This window comes from Hyla sarda, chromosome 7 (genome assembly GCF_029499605.1).
Source record: "Hyla sarda isolate aHylSar1 chromosome 7, aHylSar1.hap1, whole genome shotgun sequence".
NCBI classification, from domain to species: Eukaryota; Metazoa; Chordata; class Amphibia; order Anura; family Hylidae; genus Hyla; species Hyla sarda.
The window spans coordinates 76,759,510-76,773,418 of record NC_079195.1 but is presented as its reverse complement, the minus strand read 5'-3'; the positions used below and the strand labels follow the sequence as shown (position 1 = coordinate 76,773,418).

At 43.7% G+C, this 13,909-nt stretch overlaps 1 protein-coding gene across 2 annotated transcripts in view; it reads left to right on the top strand.

Moving 5' to 3' along the window:
• TACC2 (transforming acidic coiled-coil containing protein 2) overlaps nt 1–13,909 on the top strand; it is a 188,207-nt gene that overhangs the window by 154,145 nt on the left and 20,153 nt on the right. For both annotated transcript variants that reach the window (XM_056529728.1, XM_056529727.1), the window contains one exon: nt 1,165–1,305. In XM_056529728.1, the coding sequence (XP_056385703.1) occupies nt 1,165–1,305 (141 nt within the window). The remainder of the gene's footprint in view (nt 1–1,164; nt 1,306–13,909) is intronic.

Genomic DNA, 13,909 nt, shown 5'->3' with positions numbered 1-13,909 from the left:
CAGGGAGAGGATTAGGGGAGATGGTCACCCTTACCATTGCGTTCATCAATGCATCATAGCAGTCAATGGACATAAAAATGTTGGAAAATTTTCTGAGCTGTCAATTTTTTGCGTTGGAACAAGCTGTATGTAGAATATTGTTTATCATAAATGAAGTCTATGCCTCAAAGAATTCAGACGTCATTAAAGCCTGAAAAAGGAGCAAAAAGGTATCAATTGGGAGTTGACAATTTTTTCCTCTTCTTGATCCGTAAACACATTTGTCATTAATTACAGTAATATTCTTTCACTTGTTTAAGGGATGTTTCATGAAGCCAGAATGTTCAGCTATTAAACAAACATAATGTTGTGTCATATGTGTGATTTGTATATTTGCTATGAAGTAAATGTAGGATGGCCATCCTATAAGTGTGGTGACTCCATGTTTTTATAAGGGTTTGTACAGTTAATTGTAGTGAACTGGGGTAAATAGAGAATATGTTGAATACGATATAGGGAATATGTTGTCATGGTTTTTAACCCATTGACTTTAATAGGGAAACAGGCATTAAAAAAAATTGACAAATGCAATTGTATTATTTGCACATATACCGTATATAATGTTCCATATAAAACAGCACTTATAAGATTATCTCTAGGTATTTCATTTCAAAAAGCTGTCCTTTGAGTTTGTTTGCAGAGTGCAGATACAATGCATACAGATTCCATACAGAACAATTACTTTCTACTTTTAGTGTACCTGGTATATAGTAAATAACATCTTCCTCTGGGTCCATAGCATACCCTAATGCACCTCGGATTCTACTCCGTGCTACATGGAGTTCTTCTCATAAATTCCAGGAGTATTCTTTCCTAGAAACATTGCTTCTTTGATAGAGTACAGTGGGTAATGGAGGCACCACATGACAGCAAATGCAGTACTTACAGCTCCATAATATGGACCCTTGGGGAGTCCATGATTGGCATTGACCATGCAATGCAAAATCTTTAACAGTACCCCTATATCTATCATTTGATCTTTTTAATTCTAGTATAGGAGAGGGGCCTTTGTACCTTTTCAAGCCCCCATGGCCCCACACCAACTTCCACCCATAACCCCCCCCCCCCTCCCCATCGCTACACCTCTAAAATAATGTTCTCACGTTTTGTATTACCTGATGGCAGGGCTCTCCCGAGGACGACTATGTGGCATCTGAGGCCTTAATATCACGGATTGCCCACCACACTGCACTTTGCGATCAACTTAGTTATTTGGAACCAGATTTAGCAGAGAAGAACCCACAAGTCTTTGCACAGAAACTACAGGTTTGTTTTCTACAATCTAAGTCTATGTTACTCTTACTGCTGTGTCTGCCCTATATGATGCTTAGTGCTTTAGTGGCTACCAGAGCATCATAGGATTTGTAGGACAGACACAGAGTATAACATTGCTCTTCATACTTTCTAATGTTTCTATTGTTTTGCATAATCCCTTGTGCTTTCCTATTCCATTTAATCTTTATCCCTCGTGTGTCTCTGTCCTTCTCCCCTCTGCTGTTAATATCCAGCGATCCATGATTATTGAATGTATTTCTCTCTGGCTTGTCCTTTTCCCGGAGTAGGAGGAGTTAGAGTTTGCAGCCATGCGAATTGAGGCTTTGACGTTAGCCAGGCATATTTCCCAGTCCTCCCAGGGTACAGAGGTATCTGGGGTACGTGTGCAGTGAATCTGCATCCATCTGTTAATGTGTGTCCACTGATCGCCCACACTTTTCTCTCTGTCCAACCATGTCCCCACACTCCTCCTCAATATTAATACTAAAATATAGGTAAATAACTTTTATTTTATTACATTCATTATTGCAACTTTCTAATATACTTTTTAATACATAAAACTTTCCAAAATCAATCCTCAGTGATCTTAAAGGGGTACTCTGCCCCTAGACATCTTATCACCTATCCAAAGGACAGGGGATAAGATGTCTGATCGCAGGGGATTCAGCGCCGGGTTCAGTCCCGGAGGCTTGTGACATCATTGCCGTGCTCCCGTCGTGACGTGACAGCCTGGGGTGCTGCAGCCAAGATCGTGGGGGTCCCCAGCAGCGAGACCCCCGCGATCAGACATCTTATCCCCTATCCTTTGGATAGAGGATAAGATGTCTAGGGGCAGAGTAAGATCTCTCTTGCTGTCAATGAATGAGAACATTGGTCCAGATTTATCAAAATGTCTGAAACCTAAATTGTGCTTTTGTCCGTAGTTACCAATCTTAACTCAGCTTGTATGTTACTAGAGTCTGATAAGATATGAAAGCTGAGCTGTGATTGGTTACTATAAGCAAAACCAAACAGTTTAGGTTTCAGGCAGATTGATAAATCTGAGCAATTACTGTTTACATCCATATAGATTAATTTTTACTTACTGTTGAGGGGTTGCTACAAATGTATTCAGCCAAGGAAATCCTCTAAAAGCCAAATGAGTTGTCTCATAATGATAACCTACATGGAGTAGGGTCCATGACCCCAGATTCCTCTGTGGTGGCCCAGTAGGGGAGGTGTTACCTCGTACCCGCTGCTGCCCTGTCCGACCTGCCTCCCTTCAGTGTCCCCTGGGATCCTTTTGTACTTGTTTCCCCCTGTACATATGTTCTGCATTGTAATATATTATAAAATGTCGCCCCTGTTGCCCTGACCTATGGGCTCCCTGCTAGTCTCCCCCATATAAGCCCTGGATGGCGTTAGCTCGCTCTCTTTGGAGATAAGTCTTTGCTAGGGTTGGTGTCACCCGGTGCGGTAGAAAATGGTGTCACCCCATACCTCCCCCCAGTAAGTTTTTAGCCTGTTGTGACAGACACCACTGTTGTAGCGCATTGTGAGAAATTCCAGTATAATAATCAGATATACCAGTTGCCACAAAATAGGAAAGTGTTAAAGAAGTTTTCACCATTTAAATATACAGCTCCCAGAATAACTTAAAGGGGTACTCCACTGGAAAACATTTACTTTTATATCAACTGGTGCCAGAAAGTTAAACAGATTTTTAAATTACTTCTATTTAAAATCTTAATCCTTACAGTACTTATATGCTGCTGTATGCTCCACAGGAAGTTGTGTAGTTCTTTCCAGTCTGACAACAGTGCTATTTGCTGACACCTCTGTCCATGTCAGGAACTGTCCAGAGCAGGATAGGTTTGCTATGGGGATTTGCTCCTACTATGGACAGTTCTTGACATGGACAGAGGTGTCAGCACAGAGCACTGTGGTCAGACAGAAAAGAAATTAAAAAAGAAAAGAACTTCCTGTGAATCGCTTATACAGCAGCTAATAAGTACTGGAAGGATTAAGATATTTAAATAGAAGTAATTTACAAATCTGTTTAACTTTGTAGCACCAGTTGATAAAAAAAAAATGTTTTCCAGTAGAGTACCCCTTTATGCAGTGGTAAGGTTATGCTGGGAGTTGTAGTTTCACTCACCATAACTGTAGAACTGACAAGCGACTACAGCTCTGATAGGACATAGAGAGGAGAATGTACAATGGTATCAGTGACTACAGGTGACGTCTTCTATATAGTCTTTCCTTATCTAATTCAGATGGTACATACTGAAGGGTACAAGAGGCCAGGACTTGTTACAGATAAAACTTCTGTCTGTAGAATGTGACGCCCAGACGTCTCCTCACTATGTCAGCGCATTCTCATCCTCTATATGAATACAATAATTATTATAAACCTGCCAGACACTGTATCCTCTCAATATAATACTACTATACACTACACTCTTTGATTATAAACCTTCCATACACCATACCCACTGAATATAATACTACCACACACTGTACATTCTGAATATAATACCAACACATACTGTACCCTCTGAATATAAATCTGCCACATACTGTACCCCTGAATATAATACCGCCACACACTTTACCCTCTGAATATAATACTACCACCCACTGCGCCCTCTGAATATAATACTACCACATACTGCACCCTCTGAATATAATGTTGCCATACAGTGCACCCTCTGAATATAATACCACAACTGCAGTAACACCCCTCAACATCCGTTAGCTGATGCTATTACCACGGGAGGGGGGTATTGGTGGTGTTGCTAGTGGATGATGTGGGTGCTACTACTAGGGGGGTGTTGCTGGAGGATGATGAGGGTGCTACTGGCCATCCCCCCTGGCAGTATCACATCCATCATCCATCGGCAGGATCATCCTCCTGGCAGGAGCACCGCCATCATCCACCAGCAGGATCTGCTGATGGAGGTGCTACTGCTGGGGGGGGGGGGGGGTGTTGCTGGTGGATGATGAGGGTGCTACTGCCAGGGGGTGAGCATTAGGTAGGCAGCAGTTCCCCCACATTAGGTAGGCAGCAGTTACCCCACATTAGGTAGGTAGCAGTTTCCCCACATTAGGTAGCATATTTTCCACACATTAGGCAGCATAGATTCCCCACATTTGGTACCAGTTCCCCCACATTAGGTAGGTACCAGTTACCCCACATTAGGTAGCAATTTCCCCACATTAGGTAGCACAGATTCCCCACATTAGGTAGCACAGATTCCCCACAATCGGTAGCACAGATTCCCCACATTAGGTAGCATAGACTCCCCACATTTGATAGCACACATTGCCCACATTAGGTAGCAGTTTCCCCACATTAGGTAGCATAGACTCCCCATATTAGGTAGCATAGACTCCGCACATTTGGTAGTAGTCTCCCCACATTAGGCCACAGGTTCCCTTGCAGGTTCCCCACAATGGGTCAAAGTCTCCCAACATTAGATCGCTGGTTCAACCCCCCCCCCCCAGAAAAAAAAAAAAAAAACACATACAACACAGAGAGACACACACACACAAACACACACACAGTCAGAGAGACACACACTCACAGACAGACACACACACACACAGAGTCACACAGTCACACACACACAGAGTCACACACACAAAAACACACACACAGAGTCACACACAGACAGAGACACACAGACAGAGATAGAGACAGACAGAGAGACAGACACACACACTCACCCATCCAGCGCAGCGGTCCTTCTATCCGGGCGCCCTGCGAGTGACGTCACTGACGTTCTCCTGCGCGGTCATGCGGTGGGACATCAGGCCAGCGCAACCGAAGACGTGGGAGCGGAGGCCGGGCACACTGCTGGTGAAGGTGAGGGGGGGGGGGTGATGATGGCGCACAGTGCAGGTGAAGGCCGGGGGGGGAATGCTGGGAGAGGGGGGTGCTGACGGACGGGCGCACATCGGCGATGAAGGCCGGGGGGGGGGGTGCTGACGGACGGGCGCACAGTGCAGGTGAAGGCTGGGGGTGGTGGGGGGTTGAGGGGTGCTGACGGACGGGCGCACAGCGCAAGTGAAGGCCGGGGGTAGGGTGCTGGCGGACAGGCGCACCGCACACACAGCGCAGGTGAAGGCGGGGGGGGGGTGCTGACGGATGGGAGGCCGGTCGGGCACAGATGGGGGGTGTCGGTGTAGCTGGGGAGGGGGGGTGGCTGCTGCGTAGCGTCTTGGTGTCTCCCCATTAGATTGGTGTCACCCGGTGCGGGCCACACACCCCCTCACCCCAGTCGCAACGCCACTGGTCCCTAGTGTGTGTGTCCAGAGTGTTGGAGGCTTAAAAGTCAAGCCCTACAGCCACCATCAAATGCAAGTTAGCTACAGTCATAGCTTTGTCGGTCTTCAGTCAAGTCAAGTAAGTCCCTGTCATCTGTCAAGTCAGCGTGGCCTGTATTACATTGTCCAGTCCTACTACAAGTCCCAGCAAGCCCTTAAGGCCTCTGAGTCACTGGTCACCTCCTTGGGCCCTGGCTGAACTGTATAGACTTTACCATCTGTCTACCCTCAGTAAAGCTACCATTATCCGTAACTTGGAGTCGGAGTCTTTATTGTCCTTGTGCCTAGCCCAGAATCTAGCGGTATACCTTTTGGGTGGTATCGAGGATAAACTACGCCCTGGTATCAAGAATACAAGGGGTTAATGCCATCTGCCCCTTGTGTAATAACATCTGCTCTCATCACACCCCGTTACCACACCTCCTCTATAAATCAGAGTAGAAGGGCACTCTCTAAAGTGTACATATGACACTCCCATCAATTTCTAGAATGGGCAGGGGACGTGTGCAGCTAAATGCTGCTTCTCCCCACTGTGTGCGCGTGGCAGGAGAGGGTCCTAAAAACTTACTTGGAAAGTCTGTCTTGGTTGCATCCACAGAGCTGAAAGAAAAGGCGTTTAGCGCACACTTCTCCCAGCTTATTCTAGTGATCGATGGGGGTCTGGACACCAGCACCGTTACCGGTCAAAACTTTTGACATGTGGGCAGGACAAGCAGGGCTCTGTGCACTGAGGAAAAGCAGGGCCCTGTACATTGAGGACAAGCAGGGCTCTATACACTGAGAACAAGCAGGGCTCTGTACACTGAGGATAAGCAGGGCTTTGTACACTGAGGACAAGCAGGACTCTGCACACCGAGGACAAGCAGGGCTCTGTACACCGAGGACAAGCAGGGCCCTGTACACTGAGGACAAGCAGGGCCCTGTTCACTGAGGACAAGCGGGGCTTTATACACTGAGGACATGCAGGGCTCTGTACACTGAGGACAAGCAGGGCTCTGTATACTATGGACAAGCAGGGCTCTGTACACTGAGGACAAGCCGGGCTCTGTGCAATGAGGACAAGCAGGACTCTGTACACTGAGGACTAGCAGGGTTCTGTACACTGAGGACAAGCAGGGCTCTGTACACTGAGGACAAGCAGGGCTCTGTACTCTGAGGACAAACGGCTCTGTACACTGAGGACTAGCAGGGCTCTGTACACTGAGGACTAGCAGGGCTCTGTACACTGAGGACAAGCAGGGTTCTGTGCACTGAGGACAAGCAGGGCTCTGTACACTGAGGACAAGCAGGACCCTGTACACTAAGGACAAGCAGGGCTCTGTACACTGAGGAAAAGCAGGGCTCTGTACACTGAGGACAAGCAGGACCCTGTACACTGAGGACAAGCAGGGCTCTGTACACTGAGGACAAGCAGGGCTCTGTACACTGAGGACAAGCAGGGCTCTGTGCACTGAGGACAAGCAGGGCTCTGTACACTGAGGACAAGCAGGGCTCTATACACTGAGGCTCTATGACACTCTCCCAGCTTACACAGCAGGATGATTGACAAGCCAGGAGCTTGCACAGAGCCCTGCTTGTTCTGCCCTCACTTCCTGCATGTGATCTCCTCACAAAGACACACAGGCAATGGCTGCAAGTACAAGACATAATTTTTCACCCATTGTACATTACAAATATAAATAATAATAACATTTTTATCTACATCATATAAAGTGTTTTTGCAAATGACAGTTCCCAAATAAGAAAAGCTATTGCTGTGGTAAACTTAGCTCATTCATGCCTTACATGGTCAGCCAATGATTGTAATAACTGAATCTGAAGTATTTAGCTCACAGAGGATTGCCTAGACTGCAGACTTTTTTGCAAACCCTCTAACCTTAGATGCATTAGTTATGTGGGAGCCTTAATCCTCTGAACGTAAAGGTGGATTCACACAAGGAAGATTTTGTTGCAGAGATTTCTTCATCTGGTAGGAGCTTGAAAACATCCATGTGTTTGCCTCCTAAACAACCTCATTTAGAACTGATTTTTTGTCACAGAAATTTCTGAAACAAAATCCGCCATTTATGAATTCACCCTTACATTCAAAGGGTCTATTCACATGGCAGAATTTCTTCTTGTGGAATTCCGCCTCAAATTAAAGCCCATGGGCTTCTATGGGGTTCCGCACTCCCATTCACACTTCTGAATTTTGGAAATTTAGAAATGTGAATGGGAGTGCGGAATCCCATAGAAGTCTATGGGCTTTAATTTGAGGTGGAATTTCACAAGCATAAACATACTGCCGTGTGAATAGACCCAAAGTCTGAAGACTAAAAGCTGAATAATGGACCTAAAACAAATGTTCCAATCTGTTACAGCAGAGATCTTTAAGAAAATCGGTTTTGCTGTTTCTGCAGAATCCGCCTTGAATACATTGCCGCCTATGGGGACAGCAATGTACATGCACTGGCCGCACTTGGTATCTCCGGCTGGAGATTCCATTGTGTCAGCCTAGCCTATCAGTGCCAGCAGTTTACAGCTGACAGATTACCTATATGGATATTGAGGGATTAAAAAACAAAGTTTATTGGAAAGTTGTTGAACTTTTCATGATACAGTGATTTATTTACATGAAGCCATAAAATCCCTTAAAGAAAGGCCACGATAAGACAAATAATGGCGGTCTCAATGAAGCCAGTATATTTTATCTAATAGTTTTCTTGGAGTGTACAATTTTAAAGGGGTTATCCATACTGACAAAAATAATTTTTTTGTTTTAAGAGGCTCCCACTCCCCCCATCCCCAATGACAACCTCACATTTTACCATTACTTCAATCTCCAGCAAACAGCATTGGAGATTTAAAGGGGTATTCCAGGCCAAAACTTTTTGTAATATATCAACTGGCTCCGGAAAGTTAAACAGATTTGTAAATTACTTCGATTAAAAAATCTTAATCCTTGCAATAGTTATTAGCTTCTGAAGTTGAGTTGTTTTTTTCTGTCTAACTGCTTTCTGATGACTCATGTTCCCGGAGCTGTGCAGTTCCTATGGGGGTATTTTCCAATCATGCACAGCTCCCGGGACGTGACATCATCATTGAGCAGTTAGACAGAAAACTTCAGAAGCTAATAACTATTGGAAGGATTAAGATTTTTTAATAGAAGTCATTTACAAATCTGTTTAACTTTCCGGAGCCAGTTGATATATATATATATATATATATATATATATATATATATATAAAAGTTTTTGCCTGGAATACCCCTTTCAGTTCCATCTTTACACATTCTGGGTCCTCCAGACAAAGATACACTCTTTGTATCCACTTCCCGATCTATTGGATGAAAACCCTAAACAGGAAACCCTGCAAAGGAGCCTGTTCTGAGGCACGCGGAGTCCCTGGAGCTCTACACTATGGAGACATAGGCCCTCCACATATTGGCTTACCAATACACAGCTGTATTACTAAGGTATTATTTCCTTACGTCATGGACAGCAATAGATCCATCCTCTGTTCTTAGTAATGTTGCTTTAAAGGGGTTTTCTAGGAAAAAACTTTTTTTTTATATATCAACTGGCTCCAGAAAGTTCAACAGATTTGTAAATGACTTCTATTAAAAAAATCTTAATCCTTTCAGTACTTATGAGCTTCTGAAGTTAAGGTTGTTCTTTTCTGTCTAAGTCCTCTCTGATGACACGTGTCTTGGGAACCGCCCAGTTTAGAAGAGGTTTGCTATGGGGATTTTCTTCTAAACTGGGCGGTTCCCGAGACAGGTGTCATCAGAGAGCACTTAGACAGAAAAGAACAATCTTAACTTCAGAAGCTCATAAGTACTGAAAGGATTAAGATTTTTTTTTTTTTATAGAAGTAATTTACAAATCTGTTTAACTTTCTGGAGCCAGTTGATATATAAAAAAAAAGTTTTTTCCTGGAATACCCCTTTAAAAAAAAACATTCTGACACACTGAAGACAACCAACATACACCTGGTAGAAGCAACATGGAGTGTGCCTGTGCACCACTGCCTGACCTGCGTTTGTTGGTTATGTTCTGTGCATGAGCATTGTAGTCTGGTGCATGTGACTTTACATTCTGTATGCTTTAGTTAGACTTTTTATTAAGGTATAGCTATAAGTTGTATAGCTATAAGATATAGGCGTGACCTTGCTTTTCCTTTGTCCTTGCCACTGTACAGTATTTGCATTAAAGCAATATCTTGGGTAAGTTCCTTTATGTATTTTTCCCAGGCTTGACCCCTGCATCTAGGCCTCTTTGATACACCACCTGATTTTATTAGTGTTGACAGCAGCTGACTGGCACTGCCAACTTACTGTCAACTAATATCCTCGGGTTCCTTTTAGAGGCAGTTTTACTCAGTTGTGAAATGTATTTTTATACAATACAGTGATCCCTCAACCTACAATGGCCTCAACATACAATAGTTTCAACATACAATGTTTTTTTCTGGACCATTGTAACTTGGAACCAGACTCAACATACAATGCTACAGACAGTCCAGATCTGTGAAACGTGTCACAACTGGAGGAACTGACCGATCAGAATGGGCATCTTACTGGTAAATCACCTGTATTACTGAAGTGCATGCACTGACTGGCTGTCTGGTTGCGCTCCCTACAGTACAGGGAGGAACTACAAGTTCTGTACTACTCTACCTGAGCCAGGGTTAGTTTCTCCTTTGGACACCAAGTAAGGGCGGCTCCATTTGGGACACTGTGTGTACTGTATAGGACCCTGAAGAAGCTCCTGTCCTCTACATAAACCATTGTTTCCCAACCAGGGTGCCTCAAGCTGTTGCAAAACTACAACTCCCAGCATGCCCAGACAGCAAACGGTGCAGGCCTGTACAGGACTCAGTGTAAATCACTGTCTATGTCAGTGTTTCCCAACCAGGGTGCCTCCTCCTGTTGCAGAACTACAACTCCCAGCATGCCCGGACAGCCAACGGCTGTCCGGGCATGCTGGGAGTTGTAGTTTTACAACAGCTGGAGGCACCCTGGTTGGGAAACACTGACATAGACAGTGATTTACAGCTCCCAGCAGATTTTTCTTACTTTTATATGTAAGGATTTGCTTTATCTATATTAGTTATCTACTTATTTTTCTTTAATCCTCACTTTTTCTTATTTTTTGGATGACATTTTGGTGGCTTCAGAACCAATTACCAGGTTTCCATAGAGTTCTGGTCTCAACATACAATGGTTTCAACATACAATGGTCGTCCTGGAACCAATTAATATTGTAACTTGAGGGGCCACTGTACTTTATTATAACAAAGTGAAAAGAAACAGTCCAGCTCACCCTCTAGTCTGCTGAATCACGGGCTGGTAAAAAAAAATCCTATTTATCAAGAAAGGAACTGACGTCACCACACACCGGTGTGACCACATCGTTCCGTCCCGGCACAATCTCATGCAAATAGCCTACATAATATGTGCGTGTTCAGACAATGTGGCATGTGTCCATGGTGTCCAGGCACAACGGCAGCACATCTAGTCTGTTTCTACAAGGCTTGGAAAGAGTTAAACCGCCATTGCAGGGAGGCGATTTAAAAAAGAAACTTCTGGACCATGAGGTTTTTTGGATTTTAAAATTGGAGAGTCATTTCCCCAATGGCATGAACAGAAGACTGGATGTTATATTACATTACTAATGATTTTTTATCAACTAAAAATAATAATGATTTCCTTTTTCACATACAGTAATCTGTTTATTGCTCTTATAATGTCCATAAACGTATTCTTATTTTTATATTTAAAAGCAGTGCCCCCTTAGTTCTGAATATATTTTTATACATTTATGTAGTTCAGTTATTTTATTATGTGTCTCTCCACCTATTCAGTCCTTTGTATATTAGGAACATTACATACATCTTTATTTATAGAATCTGCGATACATGCTGTTATTTATATGTGTACGCTATTCTTGCATGTTTTTGTTTCTCCTATACTGGGTATAGTACATTATCTCATTAATTATTTCTTCCGTAACAAACTAGCGTCCGTTATCAATAACGGACTAAAACGGATTCATACGGATATTAGAAAATCCCATAGATTATAATGGGATTTTCTAACGGACGTATAGGATTTTGTTACTGCCGTTTTCAGCTGATTTTCACACGGATCTTTAAAAACGGAGGATTTTGTAGTGTGAAAGAAGCCTTATGTGCCTATTAGAATCAGACTGTTTTTGTAAGTATGTTTACCAAATTGTTGCAGTGTATTGACTGAACATGTATTATGTGGGCTATTTGCAGTTTTTAATAAGATTGTTCCGGGACGGAATTAGGTTGTCACACAGGTGTGTAATGACATCAGTTCCTTTCCCGATCAATAGGATTTTTTTTTTTACTAGCGTGTCATTTGTATGACTAGACCAAGGCTAGGCCAACTAGCCGAAACGCGTTACCTCTTACCTGAGACCTGTGTTCCATGTGATTTCATAATAAAGTGACTTTGTTCATCTGAGACGCTGCACTGGGCATTTCCCTTTTCTTGCAATACTTTATTTTCTACTTCTCTGCCGGTGCCTCCAGAGCATAGTGTCATCCATATCTTGTAACTATTGACTGTGTAAGTCCCCTTCATGACCCTTAAAGAACAGGGATACCGACCCATATAGTGCCCTAGATTTAGAATACAATAAATTACCAAAATGACCCATGGTGGGATGTAAACACATTGCCCTCATTGGAAATGCCATTAAGATTCACTTACATGTTAGAAAATAACTAAACAATTAACTTATCTTTGCAACTTAAACCATAGGGCGCCCCAGTGCTAGTTAAGTGTACCTATATTTCTTTATTACTGTAGATGCATTCAGATGACCCTTTGACCTCATTATCAGAAGACAAAAGACAAGAAAGCCCCTGCTTAGTGACGGCTACCATGCCTTCTTGGAGTAGGTTCACGCGGCGGAATCTCCATTTAGAATTCTGTAGAAAACTTCAGCAGGAAATGCCCCTGAAATTTACTGCCCATTACTGCAGTCCCATCCAGACAGCGGAATTTCCGTGGTGGTCTTAAATTTTGTGGAATTCCACGGCGGAATCCCTTTGAAGTCAAGGAGGCTTGAACTTCGGTGGAATTCTTTGTTCTGAGAACAAAGAAACTCCGCCGGAATTCTGCAATCCTGTTCAGCAAGCTTTGTTGAACGGATGTTTTGCGGGAATTGCCGAAATTCCACCGTGTGAACATAGTCTAAGGGTACATTCACACAAGCGGAACCCCATCGCGTATTACGCTGCGAATCCGTCACTAAAGACGGCTGTATGCTGCCTTACGCCGCTACAAGCAGACACACTGAAGTGAGAGTTGCTGTGCATACACGGTGTGCTCACACACATCGCGGCCACTCCCCCTGCTCTATGAGCTAGGCCGAGAGCTGCTGCGATGTGTGAGTATACTGCGCACACGCACGGCACATTGCTCATCGTAGTATGTCTGCTCGTAGCGGCGGATTGCCGCTCCGAGCAGGCACTGTAAAGGCAGCATACAGCTGTCCTTCAGCGGTGGATCCGCAGCTTAATACGCGCTGGGGATCCGCTCGTGTGAACATACCCTTAGAATGTATTTACAGCTCTTTTCGGCAGCTGGATCTGGCAAGAGAATTTGAAAACTGCTTCCTTCCATATACCTGCTGGATCCACGCCGTACTCCATTTATTTCATAGAGGCGACCAGAGTCAGCCACCATATCCGGTTTCAGAACTGGACTGAAAACCGCAACAGACCACAATTTTCACTCCAGTTCGGAAAAAGGGCCGACCATAGTCACGAGCTCATTCCAGTCAGCTAATTGAAATCCATGGGGTACGGCGCGGATACAACAGGAGGCGTTTTTGGAAATTCTCCTGCCATATCCGGCTTCCGTAAGTGCAAAACGAGGTGTGAATGCATCCTTACTTACATACAGTCAATGCACTGATAACAGTTTGGGAAACTTCCGAATTTAACAACTAAAATTAAAAAAATAATAACTTTTGTTATCACTATGTATAGTCGCCAGGCATTTCAAAGTTTGACTACTTTTACTGTAAAGAACCCTTTTCTATACCAATGTTAAAAAACAACTTTCCTCTACATTATGTCTCTTGGACTACTGTATAGTTTTATAAAAAAAATAAATCATGTGCTTTATGTTCACCTTGTGGAAGATAAACAATGCCACAGTTTCCACTAAAGAGACTTTCTATCCCATTTATAGAAGTTATTGTTGGCCTTCTCTCCATTGTTGGCCTTCTCTCCTTCTACTCTGTATACTAAATAACATACTGTTTTG